This window comes from Lagenorhynchus albirostris, chromosome 1, assembly GCF_949774975.1.
Source record: "Lagenorhynchus albirostris chromosome 1, mLagAlb1.1, whole genome shotgun sequence".
Lineage (NCBI taxonomy): Eukaryota > Metazoa > Chordata > Mammalia > Artiodactyla > Delphinidae > Lagenorhynchus > Lagenorhynchus albirostris.
Genome location: NC_083095.1, coordinates 35,078,063 through 35,102,434, shown reverse-complemented (window position 1 = coordinate 35,102,434; position 24,372 = coordinate 35,078,063). Strand labels below are relative to the sequence as shown.

Genomic DNA, 24,372 nt, shown 5'->3' with positions numbered 1-24,372 from the left:
ACTTGGTGCATTTTAACTGCTCTGCCCAGATTTCTTACTCTATGAAAATCTATTGAGCTATTATAACAATCTGAGGCTTCATTTTAAAGTTTAGGTTATTAGGCTAGATGAGATATTTACCAACCTAAATATTGCCTAGAACAGTGATTTTTACTTAGGACGATCACTCGACTGCTAATGAAATATTGAACTATCAATCTTTCACTATATTTTTCCATAACTTACTTTTTATTTTGTCTTGCTTCTTACTTACTGTAATACTTTATTTTGCAAGCTTTCTTCCTGTGTTGCTCCCAGTTATTGTAACCTGCTACATATGTAGAAAGAGGATTAGAAATGGATTAAATCATGTGTTTCACTCCCAACTTTAGCCTAAAACATATCTTTACCATCACATTATGATAAATATATGCCTATTTTCATTGACCTTTAGAAAATGAAATTTTCTTGCCTCCTTCAGTACCTTATTCGAGGTTTAACCACACTTGTCTTAAGAATGCCCTATCTTAAAAGTTCTATTATATAGTTAAAGCCTATCACTTCATTAATTCTTTTTTAAAAACAATCAGTTCATTTATATCGAAGATATGGAAATGGTAAATCTAGAGTTTTTCTTCTACCCAATTTATGGGGAAAGTTGACTCGATGATTTCTTGAGTTCCATTTATTATATCATAAAATCATAGAGCTAGGAGAGATACAAGGTGATCTTGGGTTTTTACGGACTAATTATTTCAAGAGTAATAGACAAAGAAAACTACCCAGATTTTTTATTCTGTGAAAATCTATTGAGCTCTTATAGCAATCTGAGGCTTAATTTTAAAATACAGGTTATTAGGCAAGATGAAATTTCTGTTAAATACTTCTGAATTGTAAGGGATAAGAAAGGTCTGCTAATGTAAAAGCTCCCTTGATGTTCTGGTCCTCAGCTTTTATTCAGTGGTCCCAAAGAATTGAGTCTTGGTGCCTTAAAAAAATATTTGGAGAACTACTAAGTATGGTTTATAGATAGCATGATTTATAATTAAGTTAATTTTACTACTCTGCCTTCCTTATTTTTGGTTAATTTCACTCAGTCTGCTATTTAATCTTTAATTACAGGCCACAAAAGAAGTAATAGAACGAGAAGCGCCAGGGATGGCCCTGGCAATGCTGATGGGATCACTTAATGTTACACCTCTGGGCATGCTCTCTAGGTAAGAAAGTCACCAACATGTTGCAAAGAAAATTAATTCCATACCACTAATCACTACAATAGACTGATAAACCTAAGAAACTCCAGTCATACCACTTAATTTTGCCCCCCTTATTTCCCAGAGTTATGAGTCTCAGTATCCTGTCTAGTTAAATATTGGCCACAGTTTCTTTCAAGTTCTTTTTTGTTTGTTTGTTTTTGCATATTGTGTTGAAACTTTTAGAAAATATTGTATTACTGCTAAAAGTTATCAATTATAACCCCAAGAAGAGTCCAGTTTATTAAGATGTAAAATATTCTTTTTTTGTGTGATTATAATCATCAATTAATTTCCCTTAGTTGTCATTAAATACTAATTTAGTAAAACTAAGAAGTAGAGTCTTTTTTAATAAGTTTTTACAAGTCAGTTTATAAATAGGCATGTTGATGTGTGGTCATGAAAAGAAGCTCAATCAATAATATATTACTAGTATATTAAATTAGTGTATTTAAAACTATGCCTTTGTTGACCTAGATGGTGACATCCATCCTCAATTTGATGGTTTAGTTACTTATTTGTTATTATTTTAGCAATTCTTAGATTAAAATCCCCTTTAATGAGAACAACATACATCACTTACGTTAAAGACAGAAATATCAACTTAGTGAGAATCTGTTGATTTAATGACCATTGATTAATACAGTTGATTTCAGAGCAATCTAGAAAATACACAGCAACTTTATAATTGCAGGGTTTCACAATCATTATTTATAGCCATTTATTGATCCTGTGTGCAATATGAATATAAAAGTAAATATATCTATTGAATGCATAGAATATGAGTTATAATGCTCTTTCTGTTACTTAGACTAAGTTTGTATGCCATAAATGTCAGCCACTTGAAGCACAGCTACAGGGAAATGTGAATGGGTCATTAGTTAACTGTATTTTCTTTCCTGTTACAAATACTATATTATAACATTTCATTTTAATAAGAGCAAAAAAAGAACTAAAGTAGCTTGATAGAGATTTTGAATTTAAAAGTCCGTGCTGGTCTTTAATGAACTCACATTGATTCTTTTATGCTGTTCTTTTTTTTTTTGCGCGGTACGCGGGCCTCTCACTGTTGTGGCCTCTCCCGTTAAGGAGCACAGGGTCCGGACGCGCAGGCTCAGCGGCCATGGCTCACAGGCCCAGCCGCTCCGTGGCATGTGGTATCTTCCCGGACCAGGGCACGAACCCCTGTCCCCTGTATCGGCAGGCAGACTGTCAACCACTGCGGCACCAGGGAAGCCCTATGCTGTTCTTTTTTTAACCCTTACTTATATTACCTGACTGTAGGAGATCAAAGGTCACATTTGGTCTCTTTTCTCTATGGAATTAAGTAGTAGTCTTTGAACATAAAAGAACTCTTTCTTGGCATTCAAGGAATATAGTCAGGAAAGAATTAAACGTTACCTCTTGTTAATTATTTTATAATAAAAATCTAATTCAACAGACATAATAATACTCTATTTGCCAGGCCTTGCATTAACCATTAGGGATGTAAGTATGGAAAGAAAAGTAAGAAATGGTCCTTACCTTCAGGATCCCCAGTTTATCTGGAGAACTTGTTCCTTACAACTGCTAAGGTAACTCTTTAAATTGAATATAGCTTTCTTGATCTAATATAGAAATAACACTTTTGCCTTATTGAAAGATTTTTCTGGATTAATTTCTCCTCTCCCTTCTGAATCCACATAATTACTGAGCAGTAGACTGCTGAGTGAATGGGAAATAAGTTAGCAAGAGCTGATTTTAAGTATTTTGAAATAAGTCCATCATCTTTAGGCTGAAGGCTTTGAAAACTAAAGTGTACACAGCATAGTATACACAAGCAGATTCTATATACACATGGTATACACAGTCAGATTCTTCTGGCTTTTCTTTATGTTCATTACCTATTGAACTGAGAGTTTATTTACAAATTTGAAACAGAGATAGTAGTTGGCATGAGCTATGGAAAAGGGAATTGTGGACTATTTCCCTTAATGTTTATTTTTTGGTGCTTTTCAAATCGTTTAAAAAAAATGTTAAACAGCCGTGATTAGATTGATGCTTCCTTTGTTTAGCATTTTTACCTTGTATGTACTTGGGGCTTTGTACATGCTTATATTATAACACGTGCTATATTGTAATTATTTACTTTCTTGTCTGTTTTACCTAATTCGTATAAAATTCAAAATTTGTATTAAGAACAGCAGCTTTATCTTATTCATTTTATATCCTCAGCCCCAAAACAATTTCTGACACATAGTAGGTACTCAAAAAAATGTTTCTTGTTATGGTTCCTATTGATAACTCAGTGTTTCATCCTAGCTGTAATAGAATTTTTTTTCAAGGTTAAGTAATGCATCAAGTTGGTGCCTTGCCTTCCTATTTTTATCTCTAGAGAGCAGCATTAAATAAAAATAATTTTTTTAATTACTACATCTGTTTAAATGGTTTTCATCTGCTTGGTTAACTTAATATCTTCCAGTTTTCCAGTTTTTTTGTACAAGTAAGTTGGAAGATTGCATCAAGTAAAGGTTAAGAGTGTCATCTCTGAACTCGGACTGCTTGGGTTCTATTCTTGTTCTGTTACTAGTTACATAACATCGTTTTTTTCTCATCTCCATAATGAGGATGTTAGTAGTACCAGCCTTCTTGCATTAAGTAAACTAGCCCGCTTAAGTGCCCAGAACAGTTGATTCATAGTAAGTTTAAGTGTTGATCACTGTTGTGTTGTTATTTGTTCAGAATTCTAGTTCTTAGAGCAAGTCTGCTGGCAGAACCTTTTAATGCTTTCCTTCATCTGGAAATGTCTTTATCTTACCTTTATTTCTGAAGGATATTTTCACTAGATATAGAATTATGGATTGACAATTCTTTCCTTTCAGCATTTAAAAAAATGTTATTCTATTCTCTTCTGGCTCCATGGTTCCTGTGGAGAAATCCACAGTCTTTTGAATTGATATTCCCTTATATGTATGATTTTTTTCTCTGGATGCTTTGAAGATATTTTTTCTTTATTTTTGATTTCAACAATTTGATTTTTATGTATCTGGGTGTGGTTTTCTTTGAGTTTATCCTTTTGGGTTAAAGGAGCTTCTTGAATCTGTAAACTTATGTCTTTAACCAAATTTGGGAAATCTTTAGCTATTTTTCAGACTTTTCTTTTTCTGCACCAATCTCTTTCTCATTTTCTTCTGGTACTTTTGTGATATGGATTATACATCTTTTGATAACATGTCACAGGTTTCTGATGTTCACTTTTTTTATTCATTTTTACTCTATTCTTCAGATTGTTTTTATTAATCTATCTTCAAGTTCACTGACATTTTTCCTCTTTCATCTTTATTTTGCCTTTGAGCCTATCTAGTGAATTTTTAAAAATATTTGTTTACTTATTTATTTATTTGACTCCGTTGGATCTTAGTTGCAGCATGCCGGATCTTCACTGAGGCATACAGGATCTTTCATTGCTACACATGGGTTCTTCATGGTGGCTCACGGGCTTCTCTCTAGTTGTGGTGTGTGGGTCTTCTCTTCTCTAGTTGTGGCGTGGGCTCCAGAGCACGTGGGCTCTGTAGTTTGCGGCACGCCGGCTCTCTCACTGAGGCACGCGAGCTCAGTAGTTGTGGCACATGGGCTTAGTTGCCCAGCGGCATGTGGGATCTTAATTCCCCGACCAGGGATCAAACCTGCGTCCCCTGCATTGGAAGGCAGATTCTTTACCACTGGACCACCAGGGAGGTCCCTCCAGTGCATTTTAAAATTACAGATACAGTATTTTTTCAGTTCTAAAATTTCTATTCCGCTGCTTTTTTATGGTTCTATTTCTTTGCTAAGAATTTTTATCTTTCCATTTATTTCAAAAGGAGAATGGTTATAATAGCTGCTTAATATTATTTTTCTAACAATTCCAGTGTCTGAATCACCTTGGAGTTAACATCTGTTGATTTTTTCTGTGAGAAGTGCTCAGATTTTCCTGATTCTTTTCTGTGTTGAGTAATTTTGGATTGTACCCTGGACATTTTGAGTATTATCTTTTAAGACTCTGGACTCTGTTAAAATCCTCTGGAGAGAGTTAGTTAGTTAGTTAGTTAATTTGTTTCAGGAATCGAGCTGATTGGATTCAGATTGAAAATTCTGTCTCACCTTATGTGGATAGTGATTCAGCCTTTGCTATACTGTCTGGGTCTGCCCAGCACACGAACTATTCAGGAGTTAGCCTGAGATGTGGGCAGTGGAGTATATTTTACTTATGTTTTTAAAAGCCTTTCTTATAATTCTTTGAGTTTGTTACATGTGCTTAGCTCAGGAGTGAGCCTGGAACTTGTGTCAGTTCATTTGCAGAATTAAGGAATCCGCCTTCTCCAACTCTCTCCTCTCCAAGAATTTCCCTACACTCTTCACTTCCCAGTTAATACTCTATAAGAAATAGCTTCTGGCTAAAGGAACTGGAAATAGATGATATTTCTTGTAGAGTATTAATCCCCTGTGCTATTATGCAATTCCGCACAATTGGAACACCTTCAGGGCAAAGGCAAAAGAAAAGGAAAAAAAAAAATAACAGAGCTTCCTCTCACCCAAGCTTTTACACTTTAGCCAGAGAGATAGGTCTTCTCACCGGGTTCTAGTGCTTGCACCATCACAATCGCAGTAGTACAGCTCTGTAACTGGAATTAGCCCCCTTAAGGGTTATTGACTCAAGTTCTGACTTCAGTCCCCAGTTTGCCTGCTATTGTTTATGTTCAGAGTTCTCAGGTAGTCATTCTTTGATTTTCTGTTCTCAATAAGTAGGAGACAGAGCCATAGTTAAGGTTCTACAATGTTGGTCAACACCAACAGAAAAAGAGCTCTATTTTAAAAATCAGATCCCTGAGTTTATATCCTAGCATTTACTAGCATTTACTATCTATGTGACCTTGGGAAATTTACTCAGCTAGGTTTAGCACTTCCAGTCCCAGGAGCTAATTGAACTGCCCACAGAAATTCAGCATATGAGCTCCCTAAATCTGTAATTTATGCCCCACTCACTTTTTAAAGAGATCAAATACTTTTTTTTCTAAGCATCATTGACAGTAATAGAGCAACCACTGTGGTTACACATTGAGACATAATTTATCCTGGTTTTATTCTCAGTTCAGTCATTAACTTGATTTGTGATCTCTACGTAGTTTTTTAGTGCCTTCACATAGCTCATGGTAATGTTATGAGGTCCTATATAGATTAACTCACTAAGAATAACTATCATATGAATATCTAAATTCATAAAAAGAAAAAGTGACAAGGAGTTTTTAATTTTATAAAGAGATTTACCATCGTAATACTCCATAACGTATCTTTCAATTGTGTTTTAAATATTCAGCTTATTTTTTTGTTACATAGAATTTTTCATAATATCTGTCTTATGAAATAGAAGATGAAGTCTCTAGTTAGTTTTTAATATATGAAGTAGGACTAATCTTTTTTTCTTACAGTTTGCCCTACTATCTACCATTATTACCAATTTGATCTCAGCTTCATCTAGTCAGTAACTGAACATAAACACTCAAACACATGCACTGTTATTGGGGAGGAGTAAACATTTTCCATTCAGTGCCAAAAATGGTTTCATGCTAATATTGTTTAAAAGTTTTTTAAGGAAAAAAATACTGGATTTAAATTTTTATATCAGTGAATTAAATTATCCCTAGTATTATTTAATACATGTTAAAACAACATGGATCATTTAAAATAATAATTGACAATAACAGTATTGCCATCTTGAAATGCTTCTATTTTTTAACCTAAAATCAAATATACTTAGCTTATAAAAGGCTGTAGAAGGGAGCTGGGCAGAAGACGATGGAGAGGAAGTACCAGTAATCCACTTCTTGACCTAGACAATAGTTGACTAACAGAATCTGATATAACAATTTTGGATATCTAGAGTGTATTTGAAGGCTTTCAACTTCCAGGGGTAGGTTTAGTTGGTAAACTATGGTTAATTTTAGTCAATTTCAGCCCAAAATAATTGTAACTATACACTCCCCAGTCCCTCAACCCCATGGCAGGCAGCCACACTAACATGCTTGTGGGAGCCAGAGTGGGCAATTAGGACCTTGTCGTTCAAATATCAGGAATCTAGGTTCTATTTGTGGATTACTGGTTTGATTATAGGGGTACGGACAAAGGCAGGTGGCTGCTGTAGTAACCCCCACCAACTGAAGTGACTTCAAGGGGAATTAAAGGGACAGTGCCTTTTTTTTTCCCTTACAATTTTCTCTTTTACCCTTTTTGGGAGCCAGACATTTAAGGATTAGGACACTCAAGAGCAACCACATACATAAGGGAATTTAAAAAGCCATTGCACATGCCCAAAGAGGAATGCAGGCTCAGAAAAGACCTGAGTTGGCCTTAGGTTTACACCTCAGACTGATCCCAACACAGAGACACTCTACAACAATCAAAAATATAGCAAACCCTGCAGGGAGGGGGAGAATGTGATTTCCAGAATTACCACATTACAAGATTCAGATACCCAGTTTTCAACAATAACAACACAACACAAGATATAGAAAGAAACAGAAGTGTGGCCCATTAAAAGAAAAAAAAAAATTGACAGAAAAGACTGACTAGGATGACCAGATGGTAAACTTACTAGACAGAGATTTTTAAAACAATTGTCTTAAAGATGCTCAAATTACTAAAGATGTGAACAAAATCAGGAAAATGATATGAGTAAAATGTAAACATAAGTAACAAGATAAATAAAAAGGCAAAAAGAAATTCTGGAGTTGAAAAATACAACTGAAATAAAAATGTCACTAAAGGGATTCAGAACCAGTTTCAGTAAAAGGAATCAGTGAACTTCAAGATAGGGCTATTGAAATTATCAAGTCTGAGGAGCAGAAAGGAAAAAAATTGAATAAAAGTGAACAGAGCCTAAGAGACCTGTGGAACACCGTTAAGTTCTTGGTCTAACACCATTAGACCATGCTTTGTGAAAATCCCAGAAGGAGAAGAAAGAGAGAAAGTGGCAGAGGATTATTTGAAGAAATAATGGCTGAAAACTTCCCAAATTTCACGGAAGATATAAATCTGCAAATCCAAGATAAAAAACAAACTCCAGGGGCTTCCCTGGTGACGCAGTGGTTGAGAGTCCGCCTGCCGATGCAGGGGACACGGGTTCATGCCCTTGTCTGGGAAGATCCTACATGCCGCGGAGCGGCTGGGCCTGTGGGCCATGACTGCTGAGGCTGTGCGTCCAGAGCCTGTGCTCCGCAACAGGAGAGGCCACAACAGTGAGAGGCCTGCATACCGCAAAAAAAAAAAAAAACAAAAAAAACAATCAAACTCCAAATAGGATAAGCTGAAAGAAGCCCATATAATAATCAATCTGTCAGAAGCCAAAATCAGAGAATATTGAAAGCAGCAAGAGCAAAGACACTCATCATATACAAGAGATTCTCAAAAGATTATAAGTTGATTTCTCATCAGAAGCATTGGAGGCCAGAAGCAGGTATGGAAGTGAAACATTCAAAGTAATGGAAGGAGAATACTGTTAACCAAGAATTCTATAATTGGCAAGCCTGTCCCTCAAAAATGAAGGAGAGGGCTTCCCTGGTGGCACTGCAGTTAAGAATCCACCTGCCAATGCAGGGGACACAGGTTCAAGCCCTGGTCTGGGAAGATCCCACATGCCCACGAGCAACTGGGTCTGTGTGCCACAACTACTGAACCTGCACTCTATAGCTCACAAGCCACAACTACTGAGCCTGCATGCCACAACTACTGAAGCCCGCAAACCTAGAGCCTGTGCTCTGCAACAAGAGAAGCCACCACAGTGAGAAGCCCATGCACCGCAACGAAGAATAGCTGCTGCTCGCTGCAACTGGAGAAGGCCCACGTGCAGCAATGAAGACCCAATGCAGCCAAAACTATAAATAAATAAATAATTTTTTTTTAATGAAGGAAAAATTAAGACATCCCTAGTTAAAAGCTGAGCAAGTTCATTACTATTACACTCAACCTACAAAATAGGCTAACAGGAGTTCTTCAGGTTGAAATAAAAGGACACTGTACAATAACTGAAAGCCTTGAGAGGAAATAAAAGATCTCCAATAAAGGTATAAATATGGACAAGTATAAAAACTAGTATTATTGAAATTTTGGTTTGTAATTCCACTTTTTATTTTCTTTATTTAAATTTTTGCAATTTAAATGCATAAGAAAATTATTAGTCAGTGTTTTGGAGCACACAATGTATAAAGATGTAATTTGTGACAACAATAACTGAAAGGGAATGAGATGGAGCAGTTTAGGAGGAGGGTTTTTATATGCTATTGAAGTTAAGCTGGTATACATGCAAATTATACTGTTAAATTTTAGAATGTTAAGTGCAATTTCTATGGTGAGTACAAAGAAAATAGCTATAAAATATACACGAAAAGAAATGAGAAGGGAATTAAGATATTTCACTAAAAAAAACAACTAAACTCAAAAAGAGACACTAATATGGGATATGAGGAACAAAAAAAGCTATAAGGCATATAGAAAACAGTTAACAAAATGGCAAAAGTAAGTTCCACCTTATCAGTAATTACTTTAAATGTAAATGGATTAAGCTGTCCCGTGAAATAATACAGACTGGCACAATGGTTAGAAAAGCATAATCTGATGACATACTGTGAACAAGACTCTTGGTTTAGATCCAAAGACAAATATATTGAAAGTTAAAGGATGGAAAAGATATTCATGCAAATATTAACCAAAAGAGCTGGTTGACTATACGACTATCAGACTAAATAGACTTTAAATTTTAAAAGGTTAAATATCCTAAGTCAAAACAGGTTACAAGAGACAAAGATATTTATATAGTAATAAAAGTTTCAATTGAATAGGAAGATATAACAATGATAAGCATTTATATACTTAATAACAGACAAATAACAAAAATAGATGGTGATGGAATTGAAGGAAGAAATAGATGGTTCTGGGCTTCCGTGGAGGTGCAGTTGTTAAGAATCTGCCTGCCAATGCAGGGGACATGGGTTGGAGCCCTGGTCTGGGAAGATCCCACATGCCACAGAGCAGCCAAGCCCATGTGCCACAGCTACTGAACCTGCGCTCTAGAGCCCATAAGCCACAACTGCTGAAGCCCTCGCACCTAGAGCCCATGGTCCGCAACAAGAGAAGCCTGTGCACCGCAATGAAGAGTTTCTGCTGCTCACCGCAACTAGAGAAAGCCCGCACACAGCAACGAAGACCCAATGCAGCCAAAAATAAATAAATAAATTTATTAAAATAAAGAAAAGAAATAGATGGTTCTTCAATAGTAGTTGGAGACTTCAATATCCTACTTTCAGTAATGGATAGAAAAGCCAAACAGAAGATAAGTAAGGAGATATGAGTTGAGAAACACAATAAATCAGCTATCTCCAACAGGCATATAAAGAACATACCACCCAACAACAGTAGAATATACATTCTTCTGAAGTTCCCATGTGACATTTCCTATAATAAACCATATGTTATGCTGCAAAATAAGTCTCAATAGATTTAAACAGGTAAATGTCATCTGAAGTATATTCTCTGACCACAAAATGATGAAGTTAGAAATCAGTAACATCAGGGACTTCCCTGGCAGTCCAGTGATTAAGACTCCACACTTCCACTGTAGGTTCAGTCCCTGATCAGGGAACTAAGATCCCACATGCCATGCAATGTGGCCAAAAAAAAAAAGAACAAAACAATAACATCAGGAAAATCCACAAATATGTGGAAATTAAACCAGTACACTCTTAAACAACCAACTGGTCAAAGAAGAAATCATGAGGGGAATTAGAATATATGAACAAATTTAAATGAAAACACAGACTACCAAAATTTCAGTGATTCATCAGAGAAAACAGTGCTAAGAGGGAAAGTTATAGCTGTAAATGCTTACATTAAAAAGGAAAGGTCTCAAAAACAACCAGCTAACATTACAGCTTAAGGAACTAGAAAAAGAGTAATAAACCAAAGCCAAGACTAGCAGAAGGAAGAAAATAATAAAGACTAAAGCAGTGTTAAATAAAAGAGAAAGTGGAAAAACAATAGAGAAAATCAACTAAACCAAACATTGGTGCTTCAGAAAGATCAACAGAATTGAAAACTTTTAGCTATATTGACTAAGAATAAAAAGAGGTATGACTCAAGTTAATAAACTTAGAAACAAAAGAAGGGATTACTACCAATTCTACAGAAACAAAAAAGACTATAAGAGAGTACTATAAACAATTGTATGTGTATGTCTAACCTAGATAAAATGGACCAATTCCTACAAACACAAAACCTACCCAGATGAATCACATAAAAGTAGAAAATTCAAGTAGATCTGTAACTAATAAGATTTATTCAGTAATCAAAAACCTACCTACAAATCAAATGCCTGTACCAGATGACTTCCCTGGAGAATTCTCCCAAACATTTAAAGAAAAACAGACACCAGGCCTTCTTAAACTCTTCCCAAAAACTGAAGAGAAGGGAACACTTCCTAACTAATTCTGTGAAGCCAACATTGCCTGCAGATCAAAGACAAAGAGCTGCAAGAAAAGAGAACTACAGACCAATATCCTTTAGGAACATTGATGCAAAAAAATCTTCAACAAAATACAACCAAATTCATATCAAAAAGATTATACACCATGATCAAGAGGGATTTATTCATAGAATGCGAGGGTAGCTGAACATACAAAAGCAGTCAATGTGGTAAACTACAGTAGCCGAATAAAGGAAAAAAAAATCTTCTCAATTGATGCAGAAAAATCATTTGACAGAATTCAGCATGTTTTCATGTAAATGACCCTCAACAAGCTGGGAATAAAAGGAAACTATCTTTAAATAAATAAATAAACAAACACAGAGCTAATGTCATGCTCAGTGTTGAAAGAGGAAGCTTTTCCTCTAAAGCAGGAACAAGTCCAGGATGCTTCCTTTTGCCACTGTCATTAAACATACCACTGGAAGTTGTAACCAAAGCATTAGGCAAGAAAATGAAATAAAAGATATCCAAACTGGGAAAGGATAAGGAAATTTGTTTCTGTTTGACATGATCTTATAAGTAGAAAACCCTAAAGATTCCACCCCCCCCAAAAAAAAATCTAATAGGACTAATAAATGTATTTAGCACAGTTGAAGATATATAATTAACATGCAAAAATCAGTTGTGTTTCTATACACTAACAGTGAACAATGCAAAAGAAATTATGAAAACAATTCCATTTACAATAGCATCAAAAAAATAAAATACTGTGTAATTAACTTGATCAAGGAAGTGAAACACTTGTACACTAAAAACTATAAAACTTTGCTGAAAGAAATTAAAGAAGGCATAGATAAATGGAAATACACTCAAGTTTATGGATTGGAAGACTTAATATTGTTAAGATATTAATATTGCCCAAGGCAGTCTGCAGATTTAATTCAATCCCTATCAAAGCACAGCAATATTGTTTTGCAGAAATAAAAAAATCTATTCTAAAGGGACCCTAAATAGCCAAAACAATCTTGAAAAAACCTCAGCAAAATAGGAGGACCCACACTCCCTGATATCAAACTTACTACAAAGCTACAATAATCTAAATAGTAGTAGTGGGAAAAAAACAAAAAACAGTGGTAGTGGCATTAAGTCTGACTTCTTCTAGTCCAATGAAATAAAACAGAAAAAACAGAAATAAGCCTTTGCATATAGGGTCAAATGATTTTTAAGAAGGGTGCCAAGAGGAAAAAACAGTCTTCAGAAAGAAATGGTAATGGAAAAATTGGATATCCACATGCAAAAGAATGAAATTGGACACTTATACCATATGCTAAAATTAACTCAAAATAGATCAAGACCTAAATATGAGAGCTAAAATTATAAAATTCATGGAAGAAAACTTTGGGGAAAAGCTTCATGACATTAGATTTGGTAATAACATTTTATTGAATATGACACTAAGCGTACAGGCAGCAAAAGGAGAACTCGATAAACTGGATTTCATCAACATTAAAATCTTTGTGCCTCAAAGGACACTATCAACAAAGTAAAATGGCAACCACCAAATGGGAGAAAATATTTGCAAATCATATACCTGGTAAATGTTTAATATCCAGAATATATGAAGAACTTCAACCCAGAAGCAAAAGCAACCCAATTTTAAAATGGGCATGTTTATCTAAGCAATGGACAGAAGTAAATTTTCTCTGGAAGAATTCTACTTCAACCTAGATCTCAAAGATTTCTCACAGATAAAGTTCTAACAAAATTAGCAGGTCACACATACAGAATAAAAGTTGACAAAAAAACATAAGAATCAAGGCATACTAAGGAATGAGAGACTACAGTTGGATCCTGAAAGACTTAAAATCCTGGTATTATCAAAAGAATAAAAATAAATAAATGTAATATATTTAGAGAACTAAAAAAGAAGCTTGAAAATTATATATGAGGAACAAATAGTTTGAAAAAGAACTAAATATGCATTTAGTTATGTAAAATATAATAATGAGTGTTTAAAAACTTAATAGATGTATTAGATTGCAGATTGTATAAAATTGAAGAGAGACTTGGGGAACCAAATAAAACTATTTGAAGAAATTATCCAGAATGCAGCTCAGATTGACAGAAACATAAAAATGGATGAAAAGTTAAGCATGGAAGATAGAGTTAGAAAATATAAAATATACATAGACTTCAGAAGGAGATAATAGAGAATGAAGGAAAGGAAATGGTTGAAATATAATACCAAAAGTAATCTCAAAATCTTGAAAGACATCAATCTGCAGATTTGGGAATCCAAACATATATTTAGCAGGATGAATAAAAAGGAATCTTTGGGCTTCCCTGGTGGCGCAGTGGTTGAGAGTCCGCCTGCCAATGCAGGGGACGCGGGTTCGTGCCCCAGTCCGGGAAGATCCCACGTGCCACTGAGCGGCTGGGCCCGTGAGCCATGGCCGCTGAGCCTGCGTGTCCGGAGCCTGTGCTCCGCAACGGGAGAGGCCACAACAGTGAGAGGCCCGTGTACTGCAAAAAAAAAGGAATCTTTATCTATGCACATGGTAGTAACCCTGTAAACTATCACAGAAAAATAGATATTAAAAATTTCCAGGAAAATGAATTTTATGGTATGTAAATTCAATAAAGTTTTAAAAAGTGGAATTTTCTATATCTTGACATTATAAATTTGATTCTTTCTCATTGTGATAAGCAGTAAATGATATGTCATTATTTACCTGTACATTTCATTGCTTAATAGCAATATTAAAGATTTTACATGTGTTTTTTTGACTATTTATAGTTCCTCATTTGTTAGTTGAATATTCACATCCTTTATCAATTTTTAGTTTGGTATGTTTCCTTATTGATTTTATTGATTTTATGAGTTTTTTTAATATGTTAAGATTTTAAACTTCACTTGTAATTTTTTTCTAATTAGTGATGCAGACATTTTATTTATAGTATTTTGTCAAACATAAATTTCAGTTTTATGAAGATAAATCTTTAAAAATAAAATTGGGGAGACAGAAAATACAGAGTACCTAAATTTAGACAGCAATTTGACTAATTGCTAACCTCTCAATAACAATAATTAAAAAGAAAATACTGGAATAGTACCTTCAATGTGCTGAAAGAAAATATCTGTTAACCATGAATTTCACAACCAGAAAAGCTGACATTCAATTATGAGGGAGGAAAAAAAAATTCATTTTTCTACTAAGGCAAATGGGCAGATTTTATCACCAAAAGAATTTCACTTCAAAGATTTGAAGGATATTCTGGCAGAAGAAAAATTATCTCAGCTGAAGAGTGAGGATTCAAGAAGGAAAAGGGAACAATGGTTAATGTCTGCTTTATGGATGAAAAAAAGACACTGGAACTAATACTTGAAAACAACAACATTGGGACTTCCCTGGTTGTCCAGTGGTAAAGAATCCACCTTGCAGTTTAGGGAACATGGGTAAGATCCCTGGTGGAGGAACTAGGATCCCACATGCCCCGGGGCAACAAAGCCCATGTGCAACAACTACTGAGCTCATGCACCTCAACTAGAGCCCACATGCTGCCAACTACAGAGCCCATGCACCCTGGAGCCTGCGTGCCACAACTAGAGAAGAGAAAACCCGCACACCACAACTAGAGAGAAGCCCGCATACCACAACAAAGAGCCCACACATTGCGACAAAAGATCCCGCATGCCTCAACAAAGATCCTGTGTGCCACAACTGAGACCCGACACAGCCAAAAATGAAGGAAGGAAGGAAGGAAGGAGGGAGGGAGGGAGGGAGTCAAAATAAAGAAAAGAATGCCACTGATGATTATAGATGCAAAAATTCTCAACTAAATAGCAAGCCAAACTCAACAGGACATTGAAAGAATTATATATCACGACCAAGTGGGAATTATCCCTGGGATGCAAGGATGGTTCAACATATTTAAATCAATAAATGTAATATGCCACATTAATAAATGAAAGATTAAAATCATAAAAAAAAGAAAAGAATAACATGTAAATTGGGTTGATATGTTTACAGTTAAATATTCTAAAAGTCCTGTGGTTTTTCTAGTAGATTAAAGATACTGATTAATTTTTTAAAGTTAATGTACATACTAAAATTTTTAGGGTAATCACTAAAAGAATGGATATAACTTTCAAAAACAAAGGGAAGAAATGAAATGAAAACAATCAAAATAAGGCACTGAAAGGAGGGAGAAAATAAAAAGAAACAAAAAGGCAAGACAAGTAGAAAGCATATGTTTTTTTTTTTCACTAAAGCATTAAAATACAGGCAGACCATCAAAACATCTCCCCAGATAATAATTTCTTAGTAGAACACCACTTGGTTTTTTATATTCAAATTTTATAAATGTGTACCTCTTAGTATACCTTTGGCTGATATTTACATATAAAAATATTTACATCTACAAAATTCAGTACATTTTTTAAAAATTGGTTATTAATTAAAACTTTTTAAAGGTAATTGTAGACTGACATGCAAATGTAGGAAACAGTACATGGAAATCCCATGTACCCTTTATCAAGTTTCTCCTAGTGGTAACACCTTGTAAAGCTATAGCATAAAATTATAATCAGGATATTGACATTGATACAGTCAAGATACAGAATGATTTTATCCCCACAAAGATCCCTCCTGTTGCCTTTTATTTCCACAGCCAACTATCTCCCACTCAGCCTTCTTTTTCTAAGCTTTGTCAACCACTAATCTGTTTTCCGTTTCTGTATTTTGCCATTTCAAGAATTTATATACTTAGAATCATACAGTATGTAACTTTTGGGGTTGGCTTTTTACACTCAGCATAATTCCCTAGAGATTCAACCCAATCGTTACATGGTTCAATACTTTGTTCTTTTTTATTGCTGAATAGTGTTCCCTGGAATGGTTGTACCAGTTTGTTCCACCATTGAAAGACATCTGCGTCTTTACCAATTTAGGGCTGTTATGAAGAAAGTTGCTATGAACGTTTATGTACAGGTTTTCATGAACATGTATAGAATTATTCCTCATTATCAGCATCCCCCTCCAGAGTGGTACCTTTGTTAACAATTGATGAAGCTACATTGACGTATCATAGTCACCAAAAGTCTACAGTTTACATTAAGGTTTACTCTTTGTGGTGTACATTCTGTGCATTGGGGCAAATGTATAATGACATGTAGCCATCTTTATGGTATCATACAGAGTATTTTCACTGTCTTAAAAATACTTTATGCTCTGCCTATTCATCCCTCCCCCCTTGTCAACCCCTGGCAACCACTGATCTTTTCACTATGTCCATAGTTTTGCCTTTTCTGAAATGTCATATAGTTGGAATCATGTAGTATGTAGCCTTTCCAGATTGGCTTTTTTTCACTTAGTAGTAAGAATTTAAAGTTCCTCCATGTTTTTTCATTGCTTGATAGCTCTTTTCTTTTTAGCACTGAAAATATTCCATTGCCTTGATGTACCACCATTTATTTATCCATTCACCTACTGAAGGACATCTTGGTTGCTTCCAAGTTTTAACAGTTATGCATAAAGTTGCTATAAACATCTGCGTGCAGGTTTTTGTGTGGACATAAGCTTTCAGCTCCTTTGGGTAAATATTAAGGAGCAAAATTACTAAATTGTATGGTAAGAATATGTTTCATTTTCTAAGGAGCTGTCAAACTGTCTCCCAAAGTGACTATACCATTTTGCATTCCTACCAGCAACAAATGAAAATTCCTGTTGCACTACATTCTTGCCAGCATTTGGTGTTGTAGTGTTATGAGTTTTGGCTGTCTAATAGGTGTGTAGTGGTATCTCATTATTGTTTTAATTTTCATTTCCCAGATAACGTGATGTTGAGCTTCCTTTCATGTGCTTACTTGCCATCTATATATCTTCTTTGGTGAGGTGTCTGTTAAGGTCTTCGACCCATTTTTTAATTGGGTTGTTTTCTTATTGTTACATTTTAAGAATTATTTGTTTATTTTGATAAATATTCCCCTAATGGTTGTGTTTCTTCTAATATTTTCTCCCAGTCTATGGCTTCTCTTCTCATTTTGTGAACATTGTCTTTCATAGAGCAGAAGTTTTTAGTTTTAATGAGGTCCAGCTTATAAATTATTTCTTGTGTGGATTATGCCCTTGGTGTTACATCTAAAAAGTCAATGCACCTACTCCTATGTCATCTTCTAGGAGTTTTATAGTTTTTGTGTTTAACATTTTGTGCTGTGACCCATATTGAGTTAATTCTTACAAAGAAGTAAAGTTTCTGTCTAGATTCATATTTTGCGTGTGGATGGATGTCCAGTTGTTCTAGTACCATATGTTGAAAAGCCTAATTTTTTGCTCCATTGTGTTGCCTTTGCTCCATTGTCAAAGATCAGTTGACTATATTTATGTTGGTTTCTTTCTGGGCTCTCTATTCTGTTCCATTCATCTGTTTATCTGTTCTTTTGTCAGTACCACAGTCTTGATTACTGTGGCTTTATAATAAGTCTCCAAGTCGGTTAGTATCAGTTCTCCAACTTTGTTCTCCTTCAGGATTGTGTTGGCTGCTTGGAGTCTTTTGTCTCTCCGTAAAAACTTTATTTTTTTAAATTAATTACTTAATTTATGTATTTATTTATTTTTGGCTGCGTTGGGTCTCCGTTGCTGCATGCAGGCTTTCTCTAGTTGCAGCAAGCAGGGGCTACTCTTTGTTGCAGTGTGCAGGCTTCTCATTGTGGTGGCTTCTCTTGTTGTGGAGCACGGGCTCTAGGCATGTGGGCTTCAGTAGTTGTGGCTCACGGGCTCTAGAGCGCAGGCTCAGTAGTTGTGGTACACGGGCTTAGTTGCTCCGTGGCATGTGGGATCTTCCCAGACCAGGACTTGAACCTGTGTCCCCTACACTGGCAGGCAGATTCTTAACCGCTGCGCCACCAGGGAAGTCCCCTCCATATAAACTTTAGAATCAGTTTGCTGATATCCATAGAATGACTTGCGTGAATTTTGATTTGGTTTGCATGAAATCTGTAGATCAAGTCAGGAAGAATTGAGATCCTGACAATATTCAGTTTTCCTGTCCATGAACATGGAATATCTGTCCATTTATATAGTTCTTCTTTGGTTTATTTATTTATTTCATTCAGGGTTTTGTAGTTTTCCTCATGTAGAACTTGTACCTATTTTATTAGCTATATCCCTAAGTATTTCATTATGGGGAGTGCTAATGTAAATGGTATTATGTTTTTAATTTCAGGTTTCTATTGTTTGTTGCTGGCATTCAGGAAAGCAATTGGCTTTTGTGTATTTACTTTGTATCCTGCAGCCTTGCTATAATCACTTATTAGTTCCAGGAGTGTTATTTAATCTGCAAGAATTTGGGGATTTTTCAGTTATCTTCTTGTTATTGAACAAGTTTAATTTCTAGTTTAATTCCATTGTGGTCTGAAAGTAGACATTGTATAATTTCTATTCTTTTAAATTTGTTAAGATGTTTATTTTATGGCCCAGATTGTGGTCTATCATGGTGAATGTTCCGTGTGAGCTTGAGAAGAATGTGTTTTCTGCTGTTGTTGGGTGAAGTTTCTGTAGGTGTCAATTATACCCAGTTGATTGATGGTGTTGTTGAGTTCAACTGTGTCCTTACTGATTTTCCCTGAGTTATATCTGTCCATTTCTGACAGAAGGGTGTTGAGTCTCCAGCTATATTAGTGGACTCATATATTTCTCTTTGCAGTTTTGTGGTTTTGCCTCACATAGTTTGACACTTTTGTTAGGGGCATACACATTAAAGATCATTATATCTTTTTGGAGAATTGATCCCCTTATCATTATGTAATGTCCTTTATTCCTGATAACTTTCCTGACTTCGAAGTCTGCTTTGTCTGAAATTAATATAGCTACTCCTGCTTTTTTGATTAATGTTAGCATGGTATATTTTTATACATCTATTTACTTTTAATCTATATGTGTCTTTTATATTTAAAATGGATTTCTTGTGCACACATATAATTGGGTCGTGTTTTTAATCCACTCTGACAATTTCTGTCTTTTAATTCGTGCATTTAGACCATTGGTACTCAAAGTGATTATAATTGGAGTAATGTCTACCATATTTGTTACTGTTTTCTATTTCTTGCCCTTTTTTGTTCCTGTTTTTATCTTCCACTCTTTTTTTCTGCCACTTGTGGTTGTAATTGAGGCTTTTATGTGATTCTATTTTTTTCTCTTTTCTTAGCGTATAGGTTAAACTTCTCTTTTTACTTTTTTTTAGTGGTTGCCTTAAGAGTTTGCAATATACATTTATAGCTAATCCAGGTCCACTTTCAAGTAACATCATACTACTTCACAGGTACTGTGAACACCTTATAATAATGAAGTTATCCTTATAATAATAAAGTTATCCTAATTCCTTCTTTGCATCTCTTATATCATTGCTGTCATTCATTTCACTTATATATAAGTATACATAAACATATATATACATAAATATACATAATTAGATACATTATTACTACAATTTTGAAAAGACTGTTACCTGTTAGATCAATTAAGAATGAGAAAAATAGAAGTTTTTATTTTACCTTAACTTACTCCTTCTTTGATGCTCTTCCTTACTTTACATAGATCTGAGTTTCTGATCCCTTCTTTCTAAAGAACTTTCTTTTTAAATTTTTTTATTGAAGTGTAGTGCTGTGCCAATCTCTGCCATACAGCAAACTGACTCAGTTCTACAGATATGGACATTTCTAAAGAACTTCTCTTAACGTTTCTTGTACGGCAGATCTGTTGGCAGCAGATACCCCCAATTTTTGTTTGTCCTGCACTTCTGAAGCATAATTTCACAGGGTATAATATCTAAGTTGGTTTTTCTTTTCTCGCAACACTTTAAATATTTCACTCCACTTTCTTCTTGTTTGCATGGTTTCTAAGGAGAAATCAGATGTAATCCTTTCCTTTGTTTCTCTTTAGGTAAGAGTTTTTCCCCTTTGGCTTCTTTCAAGATCTTTTTTTAATCACTGATTTTCTGTAGTTTGAAATGATACTCCTATGTGTAGTTTTCTTGGCACTTATTCTACTTGATGTTCTCTGAACTTTCTGGATCTGTAATTTGGTGTCTGACATTAGTTTGGGGAAATTCTCAGTCATTATTGCTACAAATATTTCTTCTGTTCCTTTCTTTCTTCTCCTGCTAGTATTCCCATTATGCATATATTACACCTTTTGTATCGATAGTTGTTCCACAGTCATTGCATATTCTGTTTTGTTTTTTTCCGTTGTTTTTCTCTTTGTTTTTCAGTTTTCAGAGTTTCTATTGATATATCCTCTAGCTCAGAGTGTCTTTCCTCAGCTGTGTCCAGTCTACTAAGGAGCCCATCAAAGGCATTCTTTATTTCCTTTACATTGTTTTTTATGTCTACCATTTCTTCTTGGTTCTTCTCAGGATTTCCATCTCTCTGCTTACATTGCCCATTTGGTCTTGCATGCTGTCTACTTTAACCATTGGGCCCTCAGATAGTTGTGTTAAGTTCCTGGTGTTATAGTTTAAGCACCCCTGCCATGTCTGGTTCTGATGTTTGCTCATCTTCAAATTATGTTTTTTGCCTTTTAGTATACCTTGTAATTGTTTTCTTAATAGCTAGACATAATGAACTGGGTAAAAGGAATTGCTGTAACCGCCCTTTATTAACTTGGTCATGAGGTTGGAGGGGGGAGCATATTTTGCTCTATAAGGTTCTTAAGGTGGGAGCTTATATTATTGATTTGAGACTTTACCTCTTTTTAAATGTATTTTTAGAAACACTCTTTTAGGTGAATCTCACAGATTTTGATATGTTGTCCTTTCATTTTTACCCACTTCAATATATTTTTTTCATTTCTTTTGAGACTTTTTTCATCCATTGGTTATTCAAAAGTTTATAAACTTGGTTTAGGTTTGAAGTGTATGGGAATTTTTCTGTTAACTTTCTATTATTGATTTCTAATTTTATCCTGTTATGGTTAGAAAACACACTCTGTATGATTTCATTTCTTTTAAACTTGCTGAGCTTTGTTTTTATGGTCCAGGATATGATCCCTCTTTGTGAATGTTCCATGGGCTTTGGAGAAGACTGTAGATTATTTTGTCAGGTGAAATGTTCTATAATGTCAGTTAGATACTGTTGATTGGTGATGTTTTTAGTTCTTCTATATTCTTGTTGATCTTCTGTCTAGTTATTCTATCATAATAACTGAAAAAGAATTTACATCAAGAATAAAGGAGCTCCTAGATATTAACCCAATTTATTTGAAATTTTATATTCATGAAAAAATCTGCATGTGAATGTTTATAAGAACTTTATTCACAATTGCCAAAAGCTGGAATCAACCAGGATATACTTTAATAGATAAATAGATAAGCAAACTGTGGTGCATCCATACAATGGAATATTATTCAGTGTTTAAAAAGAAATGAGCTATCAAGCCACACACACACACACACACACACACACACACACACACACACACACACACACACAAAAAAAAACCATGGAGGATCCTTAAGCGCATATTGCTAAGTAAAAGAAGCCAGTCAGAAAAGGATGAATCCTGTATGATTCCAATTTTATGACATTTTGAAAAAAGTAAAATTATAGAGACAGTAAAATGATCAGTGACAGTGACTGCCAGGGGTCTGTGGGGAGAGGAGGATAGATGCATGGATGAGTCACAGCGGATTTTTAGGGCTGAAACACTATGCTGTATGATACTGTAGTGGTGAAATATGGAAACATGACATTATGCATCTGTCAAAACTCAGAGAACTTTATATTACAAAGAATGCTTACTATATGCAAAATTTTTATAAAACATTATCTAGGCATAAAATAATGCAGACTCTGACAAGAGAATCTAAATGTCTTACAAATACAGGAAACAGTTTCACTAAAGGGAAACTGACACTGAGGGAGAAGACACTGATCTAAATAACTTAGGATATGAGTGGTGTTTATAAGACTGAAGGTGAAAGGAACTATACAGAAGCATTTTTGTTGATAATGTTGTAGTCCATGTTGGTGTGCATTAACAATTCTGATACTTTACTGTATTTGTACAGATCTTCCTCAGTTTGACATGGGTCTGCATCCAAAAAAACCCATTCTATTATAAGTCAAAAATGCATTTAATACCTCTAACCTACCAAATACCATAGCTTACCCTAGCCTATCTTAAATGTGCTCAGAACACTTATATTAGCCTACAGTTGGGAAAAATTATCTAACACAAAGCTTGTTTTATAATAAAGTGTTGACTATCTCAAGTAATTTATTAACTACTATACTGAAAGTGAAAAACAGAATGGTTATATGGGTAAAGAATTGTTGTAAGTGTATCATTTTTTACTCTCATGATTGCATGGCTGACTGGGAGCTGCACCTCACTACTGCTGCCCAGCATTAGGAGAGAATATCATACCACATATATTGCCGGAAATATCATACCACATATATTGCCGGAAAAGATCAAAATTCAAAATTTGAAGTATGGTTTCTACTGGATGTATATCACTATCACACCATCATGAAGTCAAAAAATCATAAGTCAGAAATCATTGTAAGTCAGAGCCCTTACTGGGATTGAACAATGTAAATGGGTGATGAGTGGTGGGAACCATATTTCTCACTGATACAGTAGGAAATCACATAGTTACAAGCAAGAGGAGGAGGCTAGAATGATCCATGTGGTGTAATGGATCAGAGTTGGAGAAATCAGTATGGATTCATGTTAGGTTTAATATAGATACAAATGAGATATATAGAAATATTTGTAGATATGTATATATATGCAGGTTAGCATGCACATATATATTCCTTTGCTCTGTCAACAGAGAGGACCTAAAAGAAACAACACCCCAGTAACAACAACCATATCTAATGGCTCAGTTCTTGGTTTTGAATACCATTTTCCAATAAACGGAATTTCACCTCAGAGAAATGGTTGATTCTAGGACTGGAGCAAGAAATATACAAAATGACCCTGGAGTATCTTTTAGTGCTTGAAAGTAAGGAAGTGCTCAAAAAATAAAAAATAAAAAACCATATTATGGATGAATGTCACAGGAACATAGGAGCCAACTGACAAAGCTTCTAATGGCCAAAGATAGAACAGTTTGAGCAACAAAATAAAGTAGTATTTGATTATAACCTAAAGTATAAAATAAGTATTCAAGAGTCCTTACTGATATCAATAAATAATTGAATAAATTAATAGTGAGGGAAAAGAGACAGATATCTCTTACAGAAGATTTCCAAATAATTTATGTAGACATTCTACCCTTGAGGAGGGGACACGTAACTCCCCACTCCTTGGCATGGGCTGCACACAATAACTTCCTTCCAAAGTGTACAGTATGGAAAGGAGAGGAGAAGAGTAACTTTACTGTGGAGAAATCTCCCAACTACCTCAGCTAGGTAATCAAGATTAATAACATGCATAAATCATGTTGATTGCATGGACCTTTGCTGTGATGTGATGAAAATAACACCTTACTTCTATGGTCTTCCACCCTAAATCCCATTATGAGAAGCATATCAGGCAAACTCAGTAATGGGGCACTCTACAAAATACCTGACCAACACTCAAAAACTTCAAGAGAGTGTTAGTGGTATAGTGGTGAGCACAGGTGCCTTCTAAAACTGTCAAAAGCATTATAGCCAAA

The 24,372-nt window shown here is 34.9% G+C and overlaps 1 protein-coding gene across 7 annotated transcripts in view; it reads left to right on the top strand.

Annotated features, from left to right (window-relative positions):
• Positions 1-24,372, top strand: part of GPHN (gephyrin) — a 617,632-nt gene that overhangs the window by 300,816 nt on the left and 292,444 nt on the right. For all 7 annotated transcript variants that reach the window (XM_060140985.1, XM_060140957.1, XM_060140999.1 and 4 more), the window contains one exon: positions 1,102-1,196. In XM_060140985.1, coding sequence (XP_059996968.1) covers positions 1,102-1,196 — 95 coding nt within the window. The remainder of the gene's footprint in view (positions 1-1,101; positions 1,197-24,372) is intronic.